Raw genomic sequence first — 26821 nt, 5'->3', positions numbered from 1 at the left:
CCTCAATAAGTATAAACAGACCGTTTCACAACACACAGCAGCAGATTTTCGATTCCATTCCTCTCTCTGTGTTACTTTGAGTATTCTGTGACTCGTTTCTGTGCTCTGGTCAGCTACCTTCATTGCTTGTAGCCCCTGTGAACAGATACCAGTACCACCGCCATAAATTATTTTAGTTTGTTTAACACACAATGGCTACAATAATGCCCTTCATGTACGAGCCCAAGTATACCGAGGAGGAACTACTGGAAAGGGAAACACGCGAAAACGATGGGTCTTCGGACGGCAGTTGGGAGGACGATTCAACAGCTGAAGAGCCTGGACCTAGTCGCATGGACGGTGTTTCCACCTGGGGCACATGCAATCGGTGCGAGCTAATGCCAACCGAGGACGAGAACTGCTGCGAAAACATGGGATGCGTGGGTTACATTTTGGAAGGCGATCCACGACCGCAATGCATCACCGAGCTGCCAGACTTCAGGGCAGCCTGCCTCACACAGTCCATGTTGAGGATAATGATGGTGCTTATGCACGAACTTCGCGCAACTGTTCGTCCTCGTAATCCGAGTAACGAGTAAGTATACTCTGCTTGTCATGCCACTCCTATTTCATGGTCTTCTACTATATCCAAAATTACATATACATATCATTGTAACGCATGAAAGTTGTTCAATAGTGTGCAGTGTCTAGATAGCATTTGTCCGAGCAGAATGCCATTAGTTACAAGAATTGTCATTGACAACAAACGTTTATTAAACTTATCTTGGTCATTTAAAAACAGTTTGTTTCATTCCTTTTTATAGGTGGTACAGGCTGGTGGCCTATCGTTCCTTTACATGGTGGCTTCACGGGAGGCTTGGACACCGCGTTCGTGCCATAAGAGAAACTTTCCCAAGTCACAGCGGTCAGTACAGGGGATTTTCTCTCGCTGTGCTGCAACCTGACCTGTACAATGTGTAAAGTCTTGTATTTTTGTGTCATCAAAATAAGATACAAAATAAAACACCACATATATTTTAACAACGGTTGTTTCGATTTTTTAAATGAATCAAGTGTGTCTCCATTCAAGGAAGGACGTCAGACATCTGTGCTCCGAATGGGTGAAGGTTAGGTCGCTGTGCAGCAGGGTGGTCACTATCTAAGCTAACATAATATATTCTCAGTAATGCATGCACTAAATAACACTTGTTCAAAGTCTTTCAGTCGGTTATGTCTCTATAAAGGTCACACATATATCTATACTATCAATTAACATTGGATTATACAGGCCTTAGGTTAAGGGTCTTGACCACTATAATACACTGTTTGAAGTGTGGGTCTGTGCTCACAAGAATCTCCGGTATGTGGCATTTGTTATTGATAGGCAACGATATACTGCAGTAGGGGTCTAATGTTAGTTGGGGATCTGCTAGGTGGGCATCATGGCGTGGTCAGTGGTCTGGCACATGAAGAGAATACCTTGCAGGGACACAGGGTCAGAATGTCAGTAAGTTTCCACTGGCGAGGGTGCGTGGGCAAGGACACGTTTGTGGAGATGAACGAGCTATGTGCTTAATTCAGACTGGTTCACATGCAGGACAGTGATCTCAGAGGAAGAGTGATGTGTTACATTTATTAGCTGTTGCAAATACCTCTGGAGTTTTCCAGTCACAGTGGGAACGAGGGTGGGGGCCATGTGCTCTGTGCAGTGAGGCCTGGTCACCAAGATGGAGCGGAAAGGGGGTACAAAAATGGATGCCCCGTGTCCTGCTCAGTGGTCCCATCTACGCAAATGTCAACCAAAGTTAATATCACATAAGGGCAAGGGACGAACCCACTACTGGAGGCACTTGGTCCGAGTTTCTACTGAGAAGTAAAGGATGAGAGGGGCCTGATGGCCCCCTCGCTCCCACACACTTGCCTGCACGCCCCAGGCCCATCCATCCCACTCCCCTCTATCAAAGGCGGTTCGCACCCGGGGATGAGCGCTGGCATGGGGGGCTGTCACGACGCAAACGGCCAAGATGCCAAACAGCATTTACACTTCAAAAGGTATCCCACGCCCAGAGGCCATCGCTCACATGGCCTCCTCAGACCCCGTGTCTCCAGGCAGGCCTCCCCTGAGGCAGTCCGCCCCCCTGCAATCCACATAAGTGTGTCTCCATTCAGCAGTCTTCATGTGCCTTATCTGCATGCCCCAGCCCCATCCATCCCTGCCCCCCTATCAAAGGCGGTTCGCACCCGGGGATGAGCGCTGGCATGGGGGGGCTGTCACGGGCACAAATGGCCAAGGTGCCAAACAGCATGTACACTTCAAAAGGTATCCCACGCCCAGGGGCCATCGCTCACATGGCCTCCTCAGACCCTGTGTCTCCAGGCAGGCCTCCCCTGAGGCAGGCCGCCCCCCTGCAAACCACATAATACCGCGACATACACATGTCATTCATTCACAAACACACCCCTGTTTCTAATACTTTATAAACCACTTGATATGTCTCATGAGAACATCTTTGTGCTTTGCAAGTCAACTCCTGAACCTTCTACCTGAGAAGCAATGAGATCTATGCTAATCTGCTCGTCGTCGTGCTATCTGTGACCGCTTCGAGCAAACTCGTCAGTGTGCTACCTGTGGCCATCTACCTGTTCTCCTGCAACATACTGCTCGGCCTGCTGAATCCAACTGTTTGTTGGTCAAGGTAAGGCCATGTATCCTAGTCATATTTCGGTCATTTCTACATTTCTATCTATTTGCAATTACAGTACCCAATAGTGCTATGGTCATTGGTCTCATTGCTATTGACTTGAGTTTCAATTGTTATGCTATCAATAGATCTATTTATTTTCATCTGTGTCAATTGTCATCGAATTGCATCCTTTGAGGGTCCAGTATATAATGTAAGCATGTTCCCTTCTCGGGCAAGACAGAGCATCCAAGGGACGAGTCACATGTTCAGAGTTTAGTCACATCATTTAAAAAATGTCTGTAACTTATGCAAATACTAAGCCGCACATGATGAACTGGTATAGTTCCGGCGACCAAAACAAACCTTGCATTGAACATGGTATGGTTCATTTACTTTTTTATGACATTTTTATTCATCAAGGTTTTATAATAATCTAGATATTTACTTTTCAGAATTTTCAACAATGCCTGCCTGTTCGATTAGCGGTTGCCCTTCGAAGACCCATGCTAAATCTAAAGGCACTACAATGCATGTAGTCCCTAAAACTGTTGATCGAATATGAGAATGGGTCAGACATTGCGGATATCCACCGGAAGAACTTGAAAGTAGAGTCCAGCAAGTCTTTGAGGACAAGAGGGGTGATCGATACCGCATCTGCAGCCGACACTTTTCCTCGAACATGTACGCCACATCTTGGGTAACAAAGAAGAATAAACGGCAAACGACACGAAAATTGCTTGCAAACGCTATTCCAACTCTATTCGTCCACATTCCGCCACTGGTGAGTCAAGTATCCAGATTTAGCTTTAGGCCTTGCGGTAGTGAGTAGGTAGCCGAATTGATTAATTGATATTTTAGGTGTTGTGTCCCTTGTAATACTTTCGATATTGATATGAGTGTATAGCTTTTTGAATAATGACATTTATCAATAAATTATTTTTCGATTTTATAACCCCCAAAGGAAATCTATTTATGGGCACAGGGAACTGTGCTATATTGCGCATTTTCAATATCATTATTCTCAAGTATTCTGTCGGTTTACATGGCAATTTTTTAATATTTGCATTTCATTATCAAACAATGATTTACCTTTACAACTGCTTGACTATCCACTGAATCTGAAGCAAGAACATTCTACATCTGTGACGTGCCCGCAGTTATCAACCACTTCTAGCGCGTATCAGGTAATCTTACTTGGCTATTCCTCTACAGACTTGTTTTATGCATGTCAAGTAATAGTTTTTATGTATCGTGTGCTTATTTTACCAATTGTTTGGTTAGTGCTTTCCAATTGATATACACCTTAGTTGTCGTCCCCTGCTGTTTGTTTTCAGTTATATTTAGTGTTATCCATACTAATGCAAGCACTGTCTTTCAGGGAGATGCTGAAGCGTCCACCACATTGACAACAGCCCTAGATGTTCTTCAGCAGCACGAGGTATGGATACTGACAGCTCCATCGACCGTGATCATCAGGACTGGAACACTTGTTGTTTGATTGTTGTACACCATGTTTCATTCGTGGTTAACCATTGATATGTACCTGTGCGGTCGACCCCAAGTGTGTGTTGTGTTTTCAATATTGTAATCCTTACTAATGCAAATACTATGTTTCAGGCAGTTGTTGAAGCATCAACCCACGCACTTGATGCGGAGCCTGACATTCAAGTAATTCCAGGGGAAGTGGAAGCGGGACCATGCGGATACGAATCGTCGCAACAGCTTTCGGAAGTGCGCACCACATTTACAACATCCATAGATATTCTTCAGCAGCACGAGGTATGGATACTGACAGCTCCATCGAGCGTGATCATATAACGTGATTCCATTTGCTATACTTTCTTCCCTATTAACGCAAGTACTGTGTTTCAGGGAGACGATGGAGCTTCCACTACAATCACAAGATCCCATTTAGATGATGCAGATGTAAAGAAATCGGAGAAATAAGTCAATTAAATCTGATCATATTTAAATATTCCTTGATTCTTTTAGACAATGCATCATTTGTGGTTATCTCTTTATATGTACCTGTGCCGTCAAGCCCAAGTGTGTGTTATGTTTACAATATTGAAAACCATACTAACGCGAGTACTGTGTTTCAGGGAGTTGCTGATGCCTCCTCTCCAATACAATCATTCATGGCAGTCCATGCAGAGCCAGAGGTATGGATACTGACAGTTCCATGGAACTAGGTCATCAGAGCTCGAATACTTGTCGTTTGATTGTTCTAAACAATGTTTAATTCGTGTTGAGCTATTGAGATGTACCTGTGTGTTCGTCCTCACGTGTGTTTTATATTATCAATATTGTAATACATAGTAATGAAAGTACTATGTTTCAGGGAGTCGATGGAGCCTCATTCCGTGCTTTCTATGCGGATACAGAAAATATAGTCGTTGCAGCGCAAGAGAAAGGGAAGAGATGCGGAAACGAATCGGAGCTACAGCGTGCAGATGTTGAAGGTCGAGTCAAGAAAGTTGCAAAGAAAAGAAACAAAAATAAGGTTAGTTACAAACAGTTCATAACTTTAGACTTTCTTTGTGCTGGGGACTATTTTATGTTTTTTCCAGTCAAATGTACTATACTTTATCTTGTGTTTAAACTGGACATCCCTTTTCCAATCTGTCCTCTAGTTACCCGTGGGTGTACGAACTATACATGCGCAGACAGTGAAGCGAATGAGAGATGTTGCTTGCCAGACCATTTACACTATGGAGGAACTAATAATTCACACGCCGCGTGTTGAGACTAGAGATGCTCATATCCAATGGCCAGAACATGAAATGAATGTGTCCGGAGAATCCAGTAAAGTTGTAATGGACCATTGCTACAGTGCGACTGCAACACAAGAAGATGATACTGAATGTATTGAGGATAGCTCGGAAGTAGTCGCAGATCAATTCACACAATCTACACCCGCCAAAAAATTGCCACCAAAAAAGCTGTCGACATTGTTGTGTTCTCCCATCAATGTTGAAGTAACAGATGTTGAAATGACAGAGAATGAACCAGCAGCAGCATTCACTGACGCATCATAACCCGATATTGGCGATATTTCTTTCAATGCTGCTGATATGTCCTCAACGATGCAGTCTGAAACAAGTGTGATGCCGGATGACAGTCTAATGAAAGAGGGCAAATACACAGTATTCGACAGTTGTTTGATGGATATCATAAGTATGCTGAAATGTGGGCATTCCGTCAGAGGGAAAGTATGTGGGAAGCCATTGATTCATGTGACTCGTCAAAGACAAGGCAGTAACGTCAAAATACATGCCTCCTGTAGATTAAATCATACGTTCTCATGGTCTGCACAACCGATGCTGGGGAAACTGCCAGCAGGCAATCTACTGTGTGCAGCTGCATCACTTTTTAGTGGCTCCATTTTTAGAAAGTTAGAGTCTTTCTTTCAGTTTGTGGGACTTCATTTCATTTCTAAAATGCAGTACTACAAATACCAACATGATTATCTGTTTCCGGCCATTAATGATGCTTGGAAAATTGAACAATTGTCACTAGCAAGTACATTCGAAGGGAAACGATTCAGGCTAGCTGGCGATGGACAGTGCGACAGCCCTGGATTTTCTGCCAAGTACTGCACCTACCACTTTCAGGACATGGATAGTAAGAAAATTGTGAGTTCGGTGGTCGTGCAGGTAACACAATGTACATCCTCAGTGGCCATGGAGAAACTAGGATTTATAAAATCAGTGGAATATCTACAATCGAGGGGAATGCACATCGACCTCATAGCCACGGACAGACACGTTTCAATTGCCAAGACAATGAGAGAGCAGTTCCCACATATTAAACATCAATTTGATGTATGGCATCTTGCTAAATCAATCAATAAGAAAATCTCGGCTGCAGAGGAAAAAAAAGGTTTGGAAAGTATTTCACAGTGGTCCCAGTCTATCAGCAACCATCTTTGGTGGAGCTCCAAAACTTGTGAAGGGCCAGTGGAAATACTACTTGAAAAATGGCGGTCACTGATGCACCACTGTACCAACATTCACGGCTGGTCAGAAAACCTACATTTCCACCAATGTGAACATGACCCTTTGTCCCCAGAGGGGGCAAGGAAGAAGAAGTATTTGATTCCATCTTCACCGACACACAAAGCCATTTAGAAGATTGTTTTCGATAAAACTCTATCAAGAGATTTGAGGGGACTGACAGAATTCTGTCACACAGGAGGTTTGGAGGTGTTCCACAATATGTGCCTAAAGTACAGGCCAAAACGCTTGCATTTCAGCATACAGGGCATGAAACATAGGACTCTACTTGCTGTCTTGGCCTATAACGAGAATCTCTTCCGTGAACAATCTAGGACTACGGGTAATGTAAGGATGCCTCGCTACACTAAGGTGTTTTCTAAAAGAAGTAAGCAATGGGTGATCAAACCAGTCTATGAGGAAATGGAGTTCGACTTTGTAAAAAGCCTTATTGTTGCTGTACTCGAGAAGAACAGATATTGAATTTTGAACGTTTCTGTGCAGAGCACTGATGCATTGCCACCAAACATTGCCACTGTGCCATGTCCACCCAAAGCAGAGCTGGTTGTGAAGTACAAATCCCGGTTTAAATAATTGTAATATGATTGTCTTTTTGTAAATAAATGTTATTGTACAGTGTACATACAAAGTATGCTAACCCTAACCCCTCCCTTCACCATCCTGGGTGGCGAACAACCTGGGTGTCATCTTTGACTTCTCTCTCTATTCACCTCATATCGCTGATCTTGTCAATATGTGTATGTATATATTTTTGTTGCTGTAACTAAGTTTTGCAATCTCATGTAAATGCTGCGCACTGTTAACTGAGGGGAGGCTTGCGTATTGCAAACAATAAAACAAACAAACAATAAATCTCACTTTCAATTCAACTCCTCGGGTACGTTATACTTTCCCTGACCTTCCCCCAAAAAGTCAATGTCTCCATAGTTATGGTTCTCTAGGGCTGCAAAGCTCGCGGACAACGAGGACAAAATTGGGGGCCTCAGAACGCGCCAAGCGAGCTGTTGCAGATGGGAGAGAAGGCAGTTTGCATTTGAACATTGAGGCCTAGTACATAGATGGATTCGAAAATTCAAGTTCTCAAAGATGGCTTTACACAGGATGTTTCAAAGTAAGAATGTATGCTCATTTAGAGTGAAGGTCAGCGGCTTTGATTTTCAGCTGGCGGCCTGAAGAGCTCCACAACTCGCACTGGCAGTATAAGGTTCTATTGTTTTTTGACCTTGAGAGGCAGGGACCATGCCGAAAGGACTTCATTTGAAGGAGGAGTGCAATAACGTAAAAGACGATAAGGCTTATCGTAAACAACTTGTCCCTGACCTTGCAAACCTCTTTAATGACGAATTAGAAAACAGATCAATATATTCTGAAAATAACCCTTTTAAGGATTCAATAAAATCATGGCATCAATATATTGATGACACCCTTATGCTCTGGGGTGGTGGAATAGAAAAGCTGGATGAATTCCTTACATGGTTAAACTAACAAGAACCATCTATTAATTTTACTATGACCATCAATAGGGAAAGAATAGCTTTTCTTGACCTGGAGATCTACAAACAACAAACAAACAACAACAACAAACTAGGTACGACTTTGTACAAAAAGCCATCAGATAAAAATACCCTGTTGGCTTTTGATAGTTTCCACCCATTGAGTTTACGTGAGAACTTGCTGTTTGGCCAGTTCTTGCGTATAAGACGAAACTGCAGTACAAAAGATGAACATGAGGTACACAGTAAGAATTTGACTGTGAAATTGAAAGAACAGGGCTACCCAGCTCATACCATCCGCAGGTCATACAAAAGAGCCTGTCATGCCAATAGAGTAGACTGTCTAACGAAACAGACTAAAAATAGGGAGGACAAAATAACATGTGTCACCTCCTTTTCATCTATTAGCAATGACCTACGAAAAAGCATTCTCAAAAATTGGGGGTTAATTAATGCTGAAAACTTCAAAATTAACAAACCGCGATTTGCGTTCAAATGCATGCCTAACCTAAGAGATAAACTGGTTCACACATATCCAGTCAATAAAGAAAATTAGTACCCGGCGAGGGCGCAATCAGAATGAAAGAGCCATTCTGATTGGCCCTCGCCGAGTCGTTACCAGGAAGGGAATCCCTCCGTCGGGATTCCACGGCCTTTGTCCCCGGCGGGGGGGCGTGGCAGCCCCTCAGCCAATGAGGAGGCTTGAAGCAGGGCGATCCCTGCTCTGAGCCTCCCCAAGGCCAAGAGGCTACCTTCGCCCCCCGCCGGGGACAGAGGTAAGGCTTTTTTTTTCCTTCCCTCCCTCCTCCCACCTCCCTGCCCTCCCCACCCCACTTACCTTCTATGCCTTGGTCCCCGGCTGGGGACGATGAAAGCCTCCAGCCGTGTGAAGACGTGGAGTGGGGCCATCCTCGCTCCGAGCCTCCACACGGCTGGAGACTTCCATCGTCCCCCCGCCGGGGGGGGGGCCAGGTACGCTTTTTTTTTTCTTTTTTTTTTTCCTTTCCCCTCCCTTCCGCCCTCCCAACCCCACTTGCCTTCTTTTTTTTGGGAGCAGATGCGCTGCAAACATTTCTGTTTCCAGCGTGTCCGCTCCCGATGGCCACCATGGAAAGGAAAAAAAAAGCTTTTAGTGCCCCGGTCACGCAGTTTTTGCGGGCCGGGGTACTAATAGCAATATGCCCCTTGCGGCGGGGCATTACCTGAGTCGGTTATGCCCCCGCCGCTCGGGGCATATTGCTCAAGTATGTGCTTAAGGAATAATACAAAAATAGAAATAACGTGTGGTGCATAAATTGCCTTGTGAACAACGATTTGAGGGAGATAAAAGAACTGGGCATCCCTGTTTTGAAACTTATGTCTAAATTTGTTGAAGTGACCAAAAACACACATTATTTCTTTGTATTCCTCTTTATTAGTGTGTAATAATCACCAATGATGGGGGATTTTCAGAAAAGTGACATCTGAAACACGTCTCCTTACACGTTCAAAAGAAATTGGAGGTTAGTAAATGTCCTCATCACAGACAACAGAGATAATACACAGGTACAGGTTTTGTTTTTAATATAGAGTATTGTCTCTGTCTTTTACAGCATCCAGCGCAAAGTTCATTATGTATCATCAAAACACGTCAAAGTCCATGACGTGTGCTCAATGAGAAGTGTCCTGAAGACGGGCCCAATGGAGTCTACAACTTAGATCTTTTCTGTAGTACACTCGAATTGTTGGACCCAGAAACACGATTAAGTGTTGACACGACTAGCTTAGAATTAAAATAGAGTGGGCAAACAGATTGATATCTGGTTAGAACAGTGCCCCTCACTTCCCAATACTAACCTCACCTTCTATTTTTGCACGTACAACAAATTCATTGTAGAATTGTTGGGGAAAACTATTTGGACATGGGTATGTGTTACTGTGATGCTTGTATTTTATATCTTTTTAGTTTTGGTAAAATATTGTGTATATTGATTAAAATATGAATATTGTCTCCTAGTACCTTGTGTATCTTTGTCTAAATTATATACGACAGACCTGTGTGTTTGACATATGTGGACATGCACACTCTGAACGTGTGAAGAGTGGGTAGCTGTAGTGTGGAACTGGTTTTCTAGCTGTTATAATGTACTGCACATGCCGAAGTTGCCAGAACGTTCAACAGCTGCAGAGTTCTTTGTTGGCACTTTTTCCTTTTGTATGGAAATAAAACTTGTTATACTTGCAACAGTTGTGCTGGGTCTTTTCCCCTAGTGGGTTGTATCGTTTTCCTGGTGTGAGCATCTGAGGGGCTTTCCTACACTTTTCATGGGTCTCTTGAACCTGTTGAACTTTTAGATCTCTTGTTAGGTTGCTCCAAAGCAGGGGTCCCGGCGTTGATTGCAAATTTGGCTGACATTCTTGGTTCAAATTCCCACATCTAATACAGGGCCGCGATCTTCATAGAAGTAGGAGCATGACGTCCAGTTACAGTTGTAAATAATGTGCAGAGAGGAGTGGTCATAGGCACACACAGCAGTGCATAGGCCTATACCTCAAGTTTTAGGCCCATCCTGCTTTCTGGTCCAAGGATTGACAGTAACAGTTGAACGGTTATGCTGTGGCATTTCATTAATGTAACTTGTTCCTTCCAGGTGTGCCACTGGGACGCAGTAAAGTGCACTAATCATATGTCCGACAAAGTGCACCATCTCAGGAACAGGGCATAGCAACATGCACCACACGAGGTCCACTTGCCAATGTACTCCATCAAAGCATACTCGGAAAGGATCTACCCACATGATGGATATATTTAAAATGAAACACGTGAATAACCCTGTCATATAATAAAGAGGGACAAGCTACTGCACGCTCATTAGGTGCACAGCGTGCTCCTGCTGAAGACTGGAGCATGAAAATTGGTCAGTGCCAAGAGGAAAACTGCGGAACAATGGCCCAGGTCCCTGACAGGGTGTGGGCCACTAAAGCTTGGTATACAGATAGGAATATTTGACTATCTGGCCTCTGGATCTAAAGGCATATAAATCTATTGTTAACTGCTGCCAGCACTGCCCTAAAGGCAAATAAACTGTGCGAACAGGAACCGCTAACTTAAAATCAAGCATTGGCAAAGCCAACAACTAGTTTCCCCTTGTTCATATCTTTTCAACATTACAACTTTATATATTACAACTCTATATAAGTCATCCCACTAGACTTAATAACATGTTACCGCAGGTTGCTAACTTTTCTATATAAAACAAAAGCATTTGCAAAAGTTACAGAGAGGTAAAAGGTGACTGAGACTCTCCCAAGTGGGCCAAAGCACATGAAACGAGTTGTTACCGTTTTTGTTCGTTATTTGTTGAACGTTTCCCAAATCAAATTTTGAGCAACACAAAAACATGTTCCTACTTTTCTTGACATTTTCCATACAAAGGGAACATTGAAAATACATTATAAGTAATGGCTTTGTGCTGTGAGGCTTTGTTGCATAGAAAATATGAGGCAGAACGGGTTCTATGTTCTTACATGGCCAGGTATTTTTTTGTGGAGATTTTAGTGGAAATATTTAGACAGAAAAAAACTCATTGCATTTTTTTATATATATTTGGGGGTTCCGCCCCAACCCCCCCTTTGCTACTATCTAGTACCCATTCCCCACACCTCCTACCCCTTATATCCCATTATTCCGCCCCCATATTTTTGATGGGTTTTTTCGCCCAAATATTTTTGGCAAAAACTAAGCGAAAAAATACCTGCCGATGTAACAACCTTATACCGGCAGAAGGAATACTTAATTGAGAGGTTTTTATTGTCCAAGAAGCTGCTTAATAGCTGCAATACACGTTTTTCTTCTTCTTGCTCTTCTGTTGAGAGTTTTTTGTTGGACCTTCCATCACATATGACGATTTGGCCGCCTCTCAGTTGTGAACTCAAATGCGGTCTTCTTTGTTTGAATCCACAATACATCTCCAAATGGTTTTGTCCCTTTTTCCTGACACCCCTGTTTTGCTTCTAACTGTTTGATAATCCTTTCCAATTCTCAAGGTAGCAACCAGAGGACAAATCACACATTCCTCCTGCTCAAGATTTCCTTTAAATAATCTATTGAAACCCAACAATGGTCAATGATTTCTCCTCCGCCTTAACTGTAAACATCATCTTCTGAGGTTTGCACCGTGAAAGGAACAATGAATGACCTCAATCAGTAAGAACTTCTCTTTTGTTAGTACCAATATCGTCTCACCCACCTGCTTAGAAACAGTTGAACTTCAGATACACTACAGTGACCAGATTTTCAAAATAAAAAACGGGGACAGTCAGCAACATAAAAAAAGGACTAACCGCATTCACTCCTTATTGCTCCCTTTCCCCTCCTACTGTTGCACACCACCCCCATCCCTCAACTCGACCACCGTCCCCCCCATCGACAGTATCTGCACATACATTTTGCGGTTTTAACTGTGCTTGTAAGCATGTTAATTACAAAGGAACAGTTGCTCTGATTGATATGATAGGTTATTTAGAACGCGCTTAATACCGAGAGGTTTCTAAGCATGGACCCGGGGATCGAACCTGTGTTCCTTTGTGTTGTCTTGCTACCAAGGCGAGCACGTTGCCCCTGAGCTATCCTCCCAAGACAATTGATATTACAAGCTTTGCTATTTAGTTGTTTTTCAGCCATTTCTGTAGCGCAATTCCGTGACAGTCCCGGCTAAATCAGGGCCGCTGATCACCCTAGATATATTTAAGGTAGTCAATGTCTGATAATTCTGGCACCGTTCTGCTGATCCTTTACATGTGTTTCTGCTAGCGCAGCCGCGTAAGACAAATTGCCATTTACCTCACCGAATCAATATGAGCATCTCGCAGATATGCCGGATATTTCGTGTACATATCACAATGATCTCCACCAGAGTTCCTCCAGACAGGCCTAAGCATTCCTTGACATCATGAGCACCTCCACATTTAGCACTGCATTGTGCACCTCTACAAATACTGGCAATATGCACAAACCTCTGACACGTAAAACACCTCAACAGGGGTGGCTTGTACTTAACCACCCGAAATCTCTCATAACAAATACGGAAATACTGCAGTATATGATATGATAGGTTATTTATAACGCGCTTAATACCCAGAGGTTTCTAAGCGCGGACCCGGGGATCGGACCTGTGGTGCTCCGTGTCGTCTTGCTTCCAAGGAGAGCATGCTGCCCCTGAGCTATCCTCCCGAGACAATCTCATGGACTTGAAGGACACCAACACTGTGGGAGACTGTTCTATTCCCTCTCCGGTCCTTTGACTCGGTCGTGTTACTCCCACCCCTCATTATCGTGCTGAAGTTCCACCAATAAATCCTGCTCCAAATCCTACTGGCTGGCACACCATAAATCACCCGTTGACCTTTATTCGCCCTCACTGTGTGCACAGTACATACCACAGAAATATCCACCGCCACTTGAAAATGGAGTACCTTTTCTTTTTGCATCATACCTTTGCAACGCATCAAAAGCTTTTCCCCACCTATCTTTCTAAGGCGACTGAATCCTCCTCTGAACCAAGTCCCCTATTTCAATTGGACATCAATTCCTAAAATCCCTCCCCTGCTCTGTACTTGCCACAATCCCCAAGCACTCCCCCTCTTTAGGGGCACCAATGGCTCCTTCACCCAACACAGTCCCTTTCACAGTGGGACCTAAAACGATCCCATCTTCCCTATGGTCTCCAATCCACATCCTGCTCTACACCTTTGAGAGGCGACACTACCTCCTCATGGTCCCACAGAGGGGTCAGCAATCCCACGAGCACCATCCACTCCCCCATCTGCAGGGGACCTGCTTCTATCTCCGTGCAGCTTCGAACTCCTATTTTTTAAGAGAACAGTGATCCACGGAGAGCTAAACCCACTATCACTAGGCTCCGAGGAATCCCCTATTTACAGAATTCTGTTTCTGCGGTGATGCCAGCCTTTCTCCCCTCAGTTTCCTTCTGCCATGGCTCTCGCCCCTTGCAATAACACCCACCCTACCCCCTGGGGGCTTCCTTCCTCCCACCATCTCGTGCCCCCCCTATTAAAGGGAACACCGAAGACAACACACAAGCACAAAGGGGACATGACATGACAGGAAGTGAAAAAGGCAAAACCACTAAGACAAAAAAAGAGGAAAAGGGGATTACAGGCCCAATGTGGAGGCACCCTCTTGCCAGATCAGGAGGGAAGGGGGGGCACAGTGTCCATAACACATCTCAACGAAGACACCTCTGCAAGTAGCCCACTATACTAACATCCTATTCTCCCGCCAAAGTCTCCCCTACAAGTGACTATAGTCACCTCTATGAGCGAAAAATATATATAACATTTGGAAACAGAATTCTTAGTGGCGTTGTTTTCCAGTCAGATGTCCATTGTCACTTTAATATCCAACATTAGAGCAGAAACCACAGATGTTTAGTTTTCATTGAGATATTAAGGGCCCAGCCTATGGGTGGCCTGAATCATGTGCATGTGGACCCCAACTCTAAATGGCTCCCTGAATGGTTTGCATCAACACACGCCCACGCTGGAAGCTTTCCCGCGGGTCTCACAGCCCTCATCCTGACAACCTTACTTTACTCCAGAGTCCAAGTACTCAACCAGCTCTTTCCCGAAGGACAATTCACATTGGCCTACTTGCTGCGTATGTGTAAAACATCCAGGGCCCCAAGGGAAACAAACGACCACCATTTTAGGTGAGGCCGTGTCACTTCCCCTTGAGCCAGAAATTAAACAGTGGGCAAATAAGCTACGGAACATGCAGGAATTTGACACAGTAAACCAGGCTATTATTCTCCACTGGAGCACCCCTTTATCCTCTCGCAATTCTGCACTCCCCCATTCAAACGCGTGCCAGCGGAATCCTGTAAAGGGGGGGGCACTAAATATCTGCAAAATGTGGGGGAAACCAAACACAAGCGCTCTCCTGTGCTCCCAACACCGCACAACTTTTAGTGCGGTTCTGCTATTTCTGCAAAATAGATAAGAGAAGAGCAGGTTTCATCACACCACCGAGGAGCGCCGGCCACCAAGGTCAAGGGAACGATCCCGCGGCAGAATGCAGAGTCAGCCCGCGCTAAAAGCCTCGCCGGGAGCCTGTTATGATTTATAAAAACTCCCAGCATCACGCGCATCGATCTCCCATATCGCCGCGGCAAGCACCATGCTCGTCCGTTTGATCCCCACACCCCACTTCAGGACATTTGGTTCAACCCAGCCGCCCCTGTCAGACGCACCTCCGTCCTGCGCCTCCTTAATCGCGGTTGCCATGCAAACCCCCAGAGTGACTCACTCCGAAATTCCACGGACGTGAGATAAAAACGAATCTGCACACACTCACACATCAGCTGAACGCGATTCCAAGAGAGGGGGGGGTGGTGGTACGGGGGGACGCGCGGTATAACCGCAGTGGCCATCACACACAGGCACGCACAAACACAAACGCAGCCTTTATTTCCCAAATTAAAGCAGGATACACGGTCAGGGGAGCGGGGAGAATGCGGCATGCATGTGCTTACCTTGCCCGGCTGCTCGGGCGCTGTATATCACGAGCAGGAGCAGCAGAGAGAGTGGCAGGCGAGGATTCCCACGCCCTTTCATCCCGGCTGTTTTCTTTGCGGCAGCTTCTCTCTGTACAGTTCGCTCACAATCCAAACGCCAGGTTTTTAACACTATCCGCTGCAAGGAGAATACACACAGCGGGTCCTCAGGAGTGGCAGCGGCGGTGGGGGCGATATCAATGGCAGAGTGTGCCCACAGCGACCGGGCTCAGGCCAGAAAATAAACTCATCCGGCCAGTGGGCGCAGCCCGCCACTATCCCAGCGCAAAGCCGGCACACTCTTCAAAGTCCACTTTCCGAAACTTCCAGAGGTTTCGCTGGGAGCGCGCCTTGGACCTGGCCGCGGAGCAAAGCCGAGCGCCTCTAATGCACCGCCACAGAGAGCGCACTCACTTTATTCTTAAACAAACAGAACAGGTAGATTATGCAGCGAGCTCGCACAACGACAGACCTTTCCGGGTGACCTCCCTCGAGAGACTGAGAAGGGGAAGTTGCCAGGCTTAAATAAATGCGGCCAGCCCGTGCTACAGTATCTCGGGGAGGTACACACTTAAGGAGCACCGTTCTCCAAAGTGGTTTGCCCGGCAATTATTGATTTTGCGGTTTCGATATCTTGCTGCTGTAATGAGTTTCACATGCAGGTAATTGGGGCAGGCAGTGGTGCAGGCAGACGTTTTACACACAGTTGGGAGGGCAGTGGTGTGCTCCAATAAACACACACGAGATGCTTATCGGAATTTGTGGGAAGAAAGACATCTCGTTGCTTTTGTATCGGGCTGACGGAAAAGAACGTGCGCAGGCATGTTTGCCTCTAACAAAGGCAGGGACATGTAGATAAACTTTATAAAGATAAAACATCTCTGTTCCAAAGTTAGAAACCATTCCCAAATATAGAAAACTTTGAAACTTTGAAACTTCGAGTCCTAACTATGTACCTTCAGCTCCGTGATACCTCCGGGTCTGGGCGCTGGCAACAAATACAATAAATAAATAAATAAACTATTCACCTTCACCAGTGATTGCCAGTTAAAACACAACACTGCTGCAACTGGCAGCTGCAGGAGTTTCCACCTCTTCAGTCAGAAGAAATAGGGGCAGACAGCATGCATTTTGTCCTGGTTCTAGGAGGTAATGTGGGCAGCATTTTAGGTTGTGTTTAACCCAAGGAGATGCCTACAGTCATGAAATGGACTCATTGGCTGCCTTCCTCGGACAAGGTGCCCGAGGCACAAAGCATGGCACTACCTGATGGGCTATAACCACAGCAGACGTGGGTCACACCACTGAGGCCCTATTATACTACATTTGACATTCCTAAGGCGTCAGTGCAGCAGAATGGCACTAGCCATTGCAAGGTGCACAGAGAGAAAGCCGTCAGTGCCAGTTCACATCACAGCCTTGGCTAGACCCAGGTGTGCTATTCCAGTGTTATGTGCTCAATCGACAACAACTCCAGCCATTCTGGGGTTCAGACTGAGGTACAGACTCTATCACCTCATGGAGGCTTATCTTCATATCTATGGGGGAGTCAGATGGAACTTGGCAATTATCGTTTACTGGCCATGTTAGATGCCACGGCTAAGATTTTTGCTAGAGTCATGCTAGAGGAGTTAAGAGTCTGGGCAGAGAGCAATAACATCATTCCGTTCAATCAAACAGGGTTTTGAAAGGGCCTTAATACTACTACATGCGGTTTAGCCATGGGCAGCATAGTACAGCAGGCTTGGTCAATTCCACCTATTTTCATGACGTTAGTGGGCAGCGTAGCCAAACGCACCCAGTCATCACCTACGTCTTAATGTTAGTTGACGCAGAACCCCGAATATCAACACACACATCCTCTCACAGCACAGCGCGTCCCAAATGGGATAGAAAACATTATTTTTCAAGGTAACACTAATACTCTGCAATTTATAATGTGATTTTATCTCACAATAAACGCTCCAAGAACATCTGGCAATTTCCATATTCAACCAAATTTTTCATTTCTTTATTTTCGAACGTCAATTGTTTATCATGATGCACAAAGTGTTCATTTCGGTAGAAGAAGAGCATTGGGCGCACCAGGAATCGCAAGGCTTCGGTATCAGGTTCTTGCTAGACCACCGTAAACAATGACAGGTTGCTCCTGGTCGCTGGTACCGCGAAAGGGCATATTGGCCGGGGTGATTTTCCTACAACAGCGTGATGGAAAGCCAGCCATTTAGGTGTATCTGCATCTGCCTGCTGAAGAAGCCATCAATTGGTATCTGGAAACAATGACATTCGCAGAATGGTAGGATGTATCTGTAAAAAACATAACAGAAATGTGTCTCCATAACTAATGATGAACACAAACCAGAGGCAATGGAAACACAGAGAAAACATTGCGGAAAGTTTAAGTACACAATGTGCTTGAGAGGTTAGTGCTGTGAAGTATGTTTAGCTCACCATCGAATGGGGATGCGGAAGGTGACGGAAGAATTAGGACACATAGATGGCATTTTATCTGAATGTTAGCAACGAACTTGGCATTGGGGCAACGTGGGGGAACCCAGACGCGGACTACATGCATTTCGGTGCTGGACTGCCCATGTGTCCTGGACAAGACCAATACATACTGGTTGTGGTTGCGTTTCATCACAATCTGCCCCAACTAACAGCCCATTACAATGTAATACAGCAATAACGGTCAGAAAATGAAACCTTGACTCATTTGTCTATGAAGTCGTCTACAGTAAAACGTACATTTTATTTGGTATTTCCATACACTTGGCGTAACGCAGGGTGTTCGCTCAGATCAACGGTTTTCATAAAATGAAATAACATGTTACCTTGTCCAGTTTTGAAATGGGGAACTTTATCATTGTTGCGGGTATTACAAACCTCCCGTCATTCATTCCAAAGCGAATACACCCTTTCTTCCAAGGACGAAAAACAATTGAACCTTCATAGCAGCGCCCATGCTAACTTTCCTTTTGGTGATGGAAAGCCACAAATCAAAAACACACTGTACATGATGCGTCGTGTGAACAGGCCACAAGCAACTTCAAACGCAGTGACCTTCACTCCCATGGGAGCGATTAGTCCTGCCTGCCGACTAATGTGGAATTTGTAATATTTTTGAAAAACAAACAAATTGTTTGCTCGCATCCACAAATGCCGTGCTACATTGAATATTATTTTACTCTTCTACATTGATAGTGATTTAGTTATTTTCTGACAACAGTTCCAGTTATTTTCCTCCCTATCTGCGGGCGACCTGTTTTCACGGGGGAATGTTCTCTGCGGATAACGTGAGACATTGACAAGTCATAAATCCAAGTGCCCTTCTGTCTCCACTGAACTTCCCGTGCACTAACAAATGTTGGAGGAGAGGAGGTATATCCCGCCCCCTGTGCCATTCTTGTGCCCGGCAAATGATGTATAAGCTAAGGTGGGAGACATCTCCACCCTTCAAACACCTATTTGCAACACCCATGTTTCATATAAGTGTATTAACGCTTTGCTAATGTGTATACTTTAAACTCCATTTGTGTCCTTCCCAAAGCCTTGTTTTTCCTCTGCCCCTCTGGCAAACTGTTCACTCTCACTCTCTCAGCGCCACGCACAGCCAGCTCCCACCACTGCTGTCTGCTCAGTGCCTGTCCTGTTCTCACGGAAATGCAGCTATTAATTTTTGCAAGCCGAGATTATCGAGCACTGACAAACTGTGCTCATCCAAGAATGTTACATCAAGGCCTGCTTCAACCTTAGTACCACATCCATCTCTGCTGACTTACTCAACCTATCTCCAACCCCTCCCTGCCAGGCCGCTGTCCCCTGAACCCATGACCTCAGCAGACCCTACCCCCGCACCACCTCAAATTCACCTACCATATACCTAATCTAGAGTGGTATATATTTTGGTAACACTAACACCTGTCCCCACTGTGTTTGAAAATGTAAGACTCCAAGGCCGCAAATCAAAGATCAGCCCTTCTGATAAGACATCCGAAAGCAACGACCCCTAACATATGCCCCCATAAATATATCAGTCGGAATGCACCTATTTCACACCAATAGCACCCTTTCATGTGGTGTTTTGCTTACAGTCATTAGTTCTTGCATGCCGAGTTTGTTATTTTGCATAGGTCTTAATCCTTGGTGGGAGTCATATTTGTTCTATCTATTTGGGCACATGCATGCTAAGGCAACAGCTGACCACGTGGTTGCTTTCATGTTGATATCCATCGACCCTCCCGTGGCCTGATCAGGGAAGGACCCACAAGAGCGGGTCGAAAGCGGGAAGCGGGAATGCACAGAGTTACACTGTATGGCATCCCCCAACATGCACTTCTTGCAACAACAAAAAAGAAATTGACAAAGAGGATACATTTGAAAAGGCAATTTGGACATTTTATTAGCTTTGAAATCCAAGTGAAATAGATTTTAAGTGGTCATGTACATTGTACAAACATTGTGGAAGATACACACTGTTGGTAATCATTTAAAACGGGAAATCAACTGTTCAACAAGGTCCTCTTTTGGTGGACAGGGCATGTTTGCAATGTTTTGTGGCAATGTATGAGTCCTAGGAACTAAATCACGATCGATTCCATGAGTGTGCATGTCCAACACAGTCAAAGTGAGCTCTTTCACAAAAAGGAATTCCATTTCCTGGCATATCGGCTTGACAACCCATTTTTTGCTTCTTTTTGAAAAGGCCATTGTGTAACAAAGCATCCCAAAGTTTCCCGCAGTTCTCGATTGTTCTCTCCCTATGTTCTCATTATGCGCTAATACCGCTAGTAATGTTCGATATTGCATACTTTCTATGCCGAAATGCAACCTCTTGGGTGTGTACTTTAGGCACATAGTGTGGAACACCTCCAAATCTCAAGTGTGACAGAATTCTGTGAGTCCCTTCAGGTCTCATGAAAGAGTTTTATCAAACATGATCTTCTCAAGAGCTATGTGTGGAAGTGAAGATGGAGCTAACCACTTCTTCTTGCATTCCTGTTGGAACAGTGGTGCATCAATGAGCACCATTTTCTAGCAGAATTTCCACAGAGATAGCACAAGTTTTGGAGATCCACCAAAGATGGTTGCTGAGAAGACTGGGACCACTGTAAAATATTTTCATAACCCTTTTCTTGACCTGCAGCTGTGATTTTTCTATTGATTGATTTGGCAACGTGCCATACATCAAATTGATGGCAAATGTTTGGAAACTGCTCTCGCATGGCCTTGGCTATCGAAACATGTCTGTCAGTGGCTATGAGGTCTTTTTGCATTCCCCTTGATTGAAGATGTTCGACAGATTTTATGAAAGCATGTTTCTCCATGGCCACTGAGGATGTACATTCAGACACCTTTACGACCACCGAACGAACAATTGTTTTAGTTTCCATGTCCTGAAAGTGGTATGTGCAGTACTTTGCTGAAAATCCGGGGCTGTCACACTGTCCATCGCCAGCTAGCCTGAACCGCTTCCCAGAGAATGTTCTCTCGATTGACATTTGTTCAATTTTCCAGGCTTTACTAATAGCGGGAAATAAAAATTCTCTTTGATATTTGTAGTACTGCGTTTTAGCAAGGACCTGAAGTCCCACAAATTCACAGAAACTGGACAACTTACTAGTGGACAGCTTTGGTTGAGCAGACCATGAACATATATGATGGAGGTGGGCCAGGTGGCTTGGATTTTGAGGTTAGTGCCTTGTACTACAGGAGTCACAATCGTCAATGACTCCCTGCATATTTTGACACTTGCTGCATGCACACATTTCAAAATCAGTATAATCTCCACCAGGCAGCTGTCGAATACAATGTATTTATGCTCCTTTATTAACGAATCGTCTTGCATGATTGTGGATTGTGACTCAACTGTGATGGACATTTTGGCCGAACTAGGCAAACTGAAGTCTAGATCTTTGGCAAGTCCCTCTGACAATTGCGTTGAAACTTCAGTCTGTGTTAGTTCAGCTGGTGTTATTTGCACACAAATTGGAAAAACCGTCAACAACAAATGTTTATCGGGTGGACCTTTTTTTGCTGGTGTAGATTGCGTCAAGTGGTCCTCGAGGAATTGCAATGAATCTTCATTATATTCAGTTTAATCTTCATCTTGTGGAGCTCTCACATGTAGCAATGATCCAATAACACTTTGCAGGCTTCGCCGGTCACATTCAATTAATTCTCTGGCCATTGGACATAAGCGTCTCGAGTCTGTTTATTGACTGGACCATGCTGCGCCTCAAATAGTAGTTGCTCCATGGTGAAATCTGTTTGGAAAGCAGCATCTTTGGTTTCATTTGTTGTCTGTGTCTTTATACTTCTTTTCCTTCTGGGCCTCTAGGAGATGGGTTGTAAAAACATGGTCGATGTGAATCACACATACAGTAGATAAGCACTTCAAATAAAAGTTGTGGATAAAACACCGTCCCAAAACACTTAGAAAAAAAGTTTGTTATTTACAGTTGTTTTCTTGATTTTATGTGAAACCATGGTCCTCTCTGTACCGACCGAACCAGCAAGCTGACCCACCACCTCTTATCCATGTGTCTCCTCTTCTAATTCCCAACCTTGTACACATTCCTTGAATAGAACATTGATAAAAAAAATCAAACATTTTTAAAATTAAAATCTTTCATCGCACACATGGCTTACATACATAACCTCGTAAACAGTGTATGCCATTTAGTCAAAATATACATTTCGATGTTCACCTGATTAATGGCAAGTGTACTCGATCGGAGATCACTGTGACAAACATATGGATTATAATGTTGCCCTCAAACATTTTGCAATGTATTCAGCATTAGGGAGAATTTGTAACGTTGGGACTGACATGATAAAAGTATGAAAAAATGCACATTTATATGAATCTCACTGTCTGATAGTATTCTATGTAGGATTCACTTTCTTTAGTTCTTGTGAGCTGTCAGTATGTATACCTCATACTCTGGACCAGCTCCAAAGGATGATGAGATTGTAGTCGAGGTACGAACATCCCCCTGTAACATAGTACTTGTTTCAGTATGGATGAAAACCGCAAAATGGAACAGAGACAATGGGATGCAGACAATGGAACATATAAAGAGAAACACTTCAATGACACATAGTGTAAACAACCGACCGGATACATAAACAATTTCCTATTATTTGAAATTCAAAGCATAATGCATTCTTGTAATGCAAATGTAAAAATAAAATACCTGGTAGGCGCTAAAAGCTGTTGTTGACTCAGGAAAAGAAATGGATGCAGTTTCTTGCTCCTTAATTTTCAGTGCATTGTCACGAAGTCGCAAAATTTGATTTGCATTAGACATGTAGGAAGATCCAACTCTTGATAATATGATCTCCTGCTAATCTGTAGGGCTCACCATTGGTATACTGGAAGTGTCGGTGTTGTCACTTGCTAGGGTCTGTGCTCCAGTCAGTATGCTCTCCTAAAAAAAGGACATGTCAAGCACGCAATTACAGAAAGATTATGCTTCTGTTGAAGAGCACTATGGGATTATTTTCTGTGGTCATAATTACTTTCTATAATGCTCCATAAGCCAGGGACAGATGTGTAGTAAAATGTGGTACAGTTACAAAGTAATACAATATGGTAAATTTGCAATTCATCATCCGGGACTCAGCTGAGGCAGCGTGTGCACGAATAGAGTTGGAATTGCATTGGGAAGAAATTTTACGAGACGTTCTGAGTCGATGCTTTTTTGTGTACTGCGATTTGTTGTACATATCCGGGATAAAGTGCAGGCTGCAGATGTGGAATTGTTTGGCCCTCGAGTCTCCCAAGACATCCTCGACTCTATTTTCAAGCTCGTCCACCGGAAATCCACAACGTTGAACCCGTTCTCTTATTAAATCGATATTCCTTGGGAATTTGTGCATGATAGTGCCCATAATTTTGACATGGCTCCTAGAACCGCAACCGAAAACCATACAAGCAGGCATTCTTGGGAAATCTGTATAAGAAAAGTACACATAATTACAAAGAAATTCTACAGAATATATGACATTGATGGGATTGTATCAAACCTTTTTATAGACATGGTTCGAGAAAGCTGCTGTTCTAGTACTATTGACACTGATGAAATTTGCTATGTATCGAAATCATGACACTTTAAACAGTAGACAATTGTAAAGCCATTGAGATGAATGAACATTACACTACTATGTACATTTGTTTGAAGTAGATACAAATTTTGATATCAGAAAGAGCTTATTAGGATGACCTGCCATTACGTTGACTTACAAACAATTGGATTCAGCAAGCTGGTTAGTTTGTAGCAGGAGAACAGGTAGCACGATCTCGAGTTGCCTTCCCATGCTCAAATACTTCTCAGGTTAACTATCAAGGGGTTTATAAAGAATTAGAAAAGTGGGTGTGTATGTGATGCAGAAAAGGGCCGTAACTCTGCTGAATGGAGACACACTTATGGGAATTGCAGGGGCGCAGTGTAGAGGAGGTCCCAAATACAGCCCACACTCCAACCGTACATTTTGAAGTACCAGGAACGTTCACACCGAGATATGTGACATATGATGAGCAAATAAACCAGCAGAGAGCCACAGTGGGGCTCTGTCCAGTACCTATCAGAAGAACGATGCCTATTAAAGTACCAGTATCAAGGAAACCATGGACAGTAAGGTACCCATTGAGAAAGCAATATCAACAAATAAGACGAACCGAAGATCGCCTGAGCACAGTCCCTGAAGAAATCAAAAAGGTCTTAATGGACGATGAATGGTGACGTCACAAGAACCTAAACCTGACTCACATGTAGAAGAAATAACGACCAGAGATAGACATAAAGAGATGAAACGCGATGAACAAAGTATATCGCAAACCTAAAGTGAAAATACAATGTCAAAGTAAGAAGTTTTAGCTATGAGCATGGCGAAGATACTCAACCAGTTTACATGTGTACATATGCTTGAAACTGCAAGAAAGCTAAGAAAATCATGCAGCTTGCTATGCTTAGTAGAAGGATAGTGCGGCAAGCACCATATACATATCTAACTGAAATAAAGCATTATATAAAGTATACTTCCACTTTGCACAAAAAGCAGAATTAACCAAGATTACTGAGGCCATTCGAAAAAGCTTTCACATCCAGCAAAATCAGGAGCTGACCGGCAGAAACAAAACTCAGCAGAGGCGACTCGTGCCTAGGGAACCAAGGTCGTATCCATTAAAATGGATGAACAGTAGCTACAATTAACTGAAGCAAGGACCAGAATATACTGCGTTGAAAGGGCAACATAAGAAGACGAAGGCAGGTGGTGAGTGAACATAAAATCAAATACACAAATTGTTGAAGAAAAGGCAAATTCACAGTGTCTGAATCACGTGACCAGCCGAACGAACAGAAGCAAGACCCCCAGACCTACGCATGGCTGTGAGCCAGGAGAAGATGTCTAGACAGAAGATGTAGTCTCGAGGCCAACCACAGCGAAATAATTGACACATAGCCACTAAAGTGATGATTGATTGGAGGAAGGCCGGGCGAGTTGGGGGGTACCCTGCACCTGGCCAACCATTCTGCGTGCTGCTAAGCAAAGTGAAAAGGTATGCATGGGGTTGTTGCCAACCCAATCACAGTGGACCAAGTAATCTAGGGTCCTATAGTTAGTAGAACCAATGGGAAGTCGTACTTTCAGTGATGTCTGCAGTAGTCATTTCTGAAGGAAGGGCTTAGAAGCACACCTGACAGTGTTTAGCCAATCCCCTCACTCCATTACCATATACAGATATAGTACCTATAGTAAAGTTACCTTTCCCGAACCAATAGAATTGCATGTCAACTTTTGAGTGTTACACGTCAATGATGACGAGTTTTTAGTATAAATGTTATGATTTTTATGAAGTGCATTGGAGTTGAAGCGAGAAGGAAGATTGCACCATTGCTGATATTCATGACTCCCTGTTTTTTGTACTTGTCATTAAACGAACTCCCTTTGCCAAACCGTTGAGTTGTCCTTATTGATTGGTGTTCAAGTATATATCTGCACCCCCATCCATCTCACGGGTGCTGCTATCTTGTTTTAAAGTGCTTCTGAGAAAACTCCGACTCTATGGGCCGGTCGGGGGGTCTCGGAGCACACTTGGTGCAGAGATCGGATGGTTATTGATTATCGATTAGACAAAAAAAACCATTGACCGTCGACATAAAGTACCTCTAGGTCCTCGGCAATATCACAAGTCCTTTGCCATCTGGCTGAGTAGACCTTGAAGCTCCCCGTAGACAGTGGTAGAGTAAAATCAAATCTGCAGAACGAGGTCTTAAGGGACACGTGTTCCCCACATAACCCCTTCCCACTCCTACGGGCAGCTGAGTGGGAGAACGGCCCGAGAAGGCGGTGACGAAGGCGGTGATCCCGAGCATCCAGAGAGGAAACATGCAAACAGTGTGTGAAAAAGACTAATGTGGCAAAAGTATATACCTTAGAACAAGTAAGGGAAAAGGTAACGGAGGGAGGCGGGAAAAACAAAACATAGTCAGAAGTAGAGAAGAATGTGTGTATATATATATATATATATATATATATATATATATATATATATATATATATATATACACATTCTTCTCTACTTCTGACTCTCGCTTCAACTATATATATATATATGGGCAAGGAAGGAATGACTCAAAACTAGTGACTAAATAAGAGAGAGGATACCGGGGAAGACCCCTGAGAAGAGAGAGGATACTGGGGAAGACACCTGAGAAGAGAGAGGGTACCGGGGAAGACACCCGAGAAATTAGAGGATTCGCCTAATTCCTACGCTTTTATACAAGCGGCTAGAAGAAACCTGCATTCAGAGTCCCAAACAAAGGGGACAAAGAGGCCACCACAGTGGTTAAAGATGCTTTGTGAAAGGGATACGTTTAAACTCCATGTCGGGGTAAGACTGATTAGAGGCAGAGGTATATGTGGCCAGCTGGAGTTCGTCTAGTCTGTCAACGTCTGTCTTATGTCTTGTTTGTTGTGATGTAATAAGTCAAAATTTTCTTTAGAGGAACTGACATCAAACTTACGCGATTAAGTAACTAAGATATTGTGGTATACGAATTGATGTTTATTGGGTGAAATAGAAGATG

General features: G+C 44.0%; 1 protein-coding gene across 1 annotated transcript in view; it reads right to left on the bottom strand.

Annotated features, from left to right (window-relative positions):
- Positions 1 to 16236, bottom strand: part of LOC138521324 (mucin-13-like) — a 757642-nt gene extending 741406 nt beyond the window's left edge. Inside the window, exon 1 of the mRNA XM_069634079.1 lies at positions 15705 to 16236. Coding sequence (XP_069490180.1) covers positions 15705 to 15786 — 82 coding nt within the window. The 5' untranslated portion in view covers positions 15787 to 16236. The remainder of the gene's footprint in view (positions 1 to 15704) is intronic.
- Positions 16237 to 26821: the final 10585 nt, after the last annotated feature.

This window comes from Ambystoma mexicanum, chromosome 13, assembly GCF_040938575.1.
Source record: "Ambystoma mexicanum isolate Mex_15411 chromosome 13, UKY_AmexF1_1, whole genome shotgun sequence".
In the NCBI taxonomy this organism is placed as follows: domain Eukaryota; kingdom Metazoa; phylum Chordata; class Amphibia; order Caudata; family Ambystomatidae; genus Ambystoma; species Ambystoma mexicanum.
This window is presented reverse-complemented; position numbering and strand designations above follow the sequence as displayed.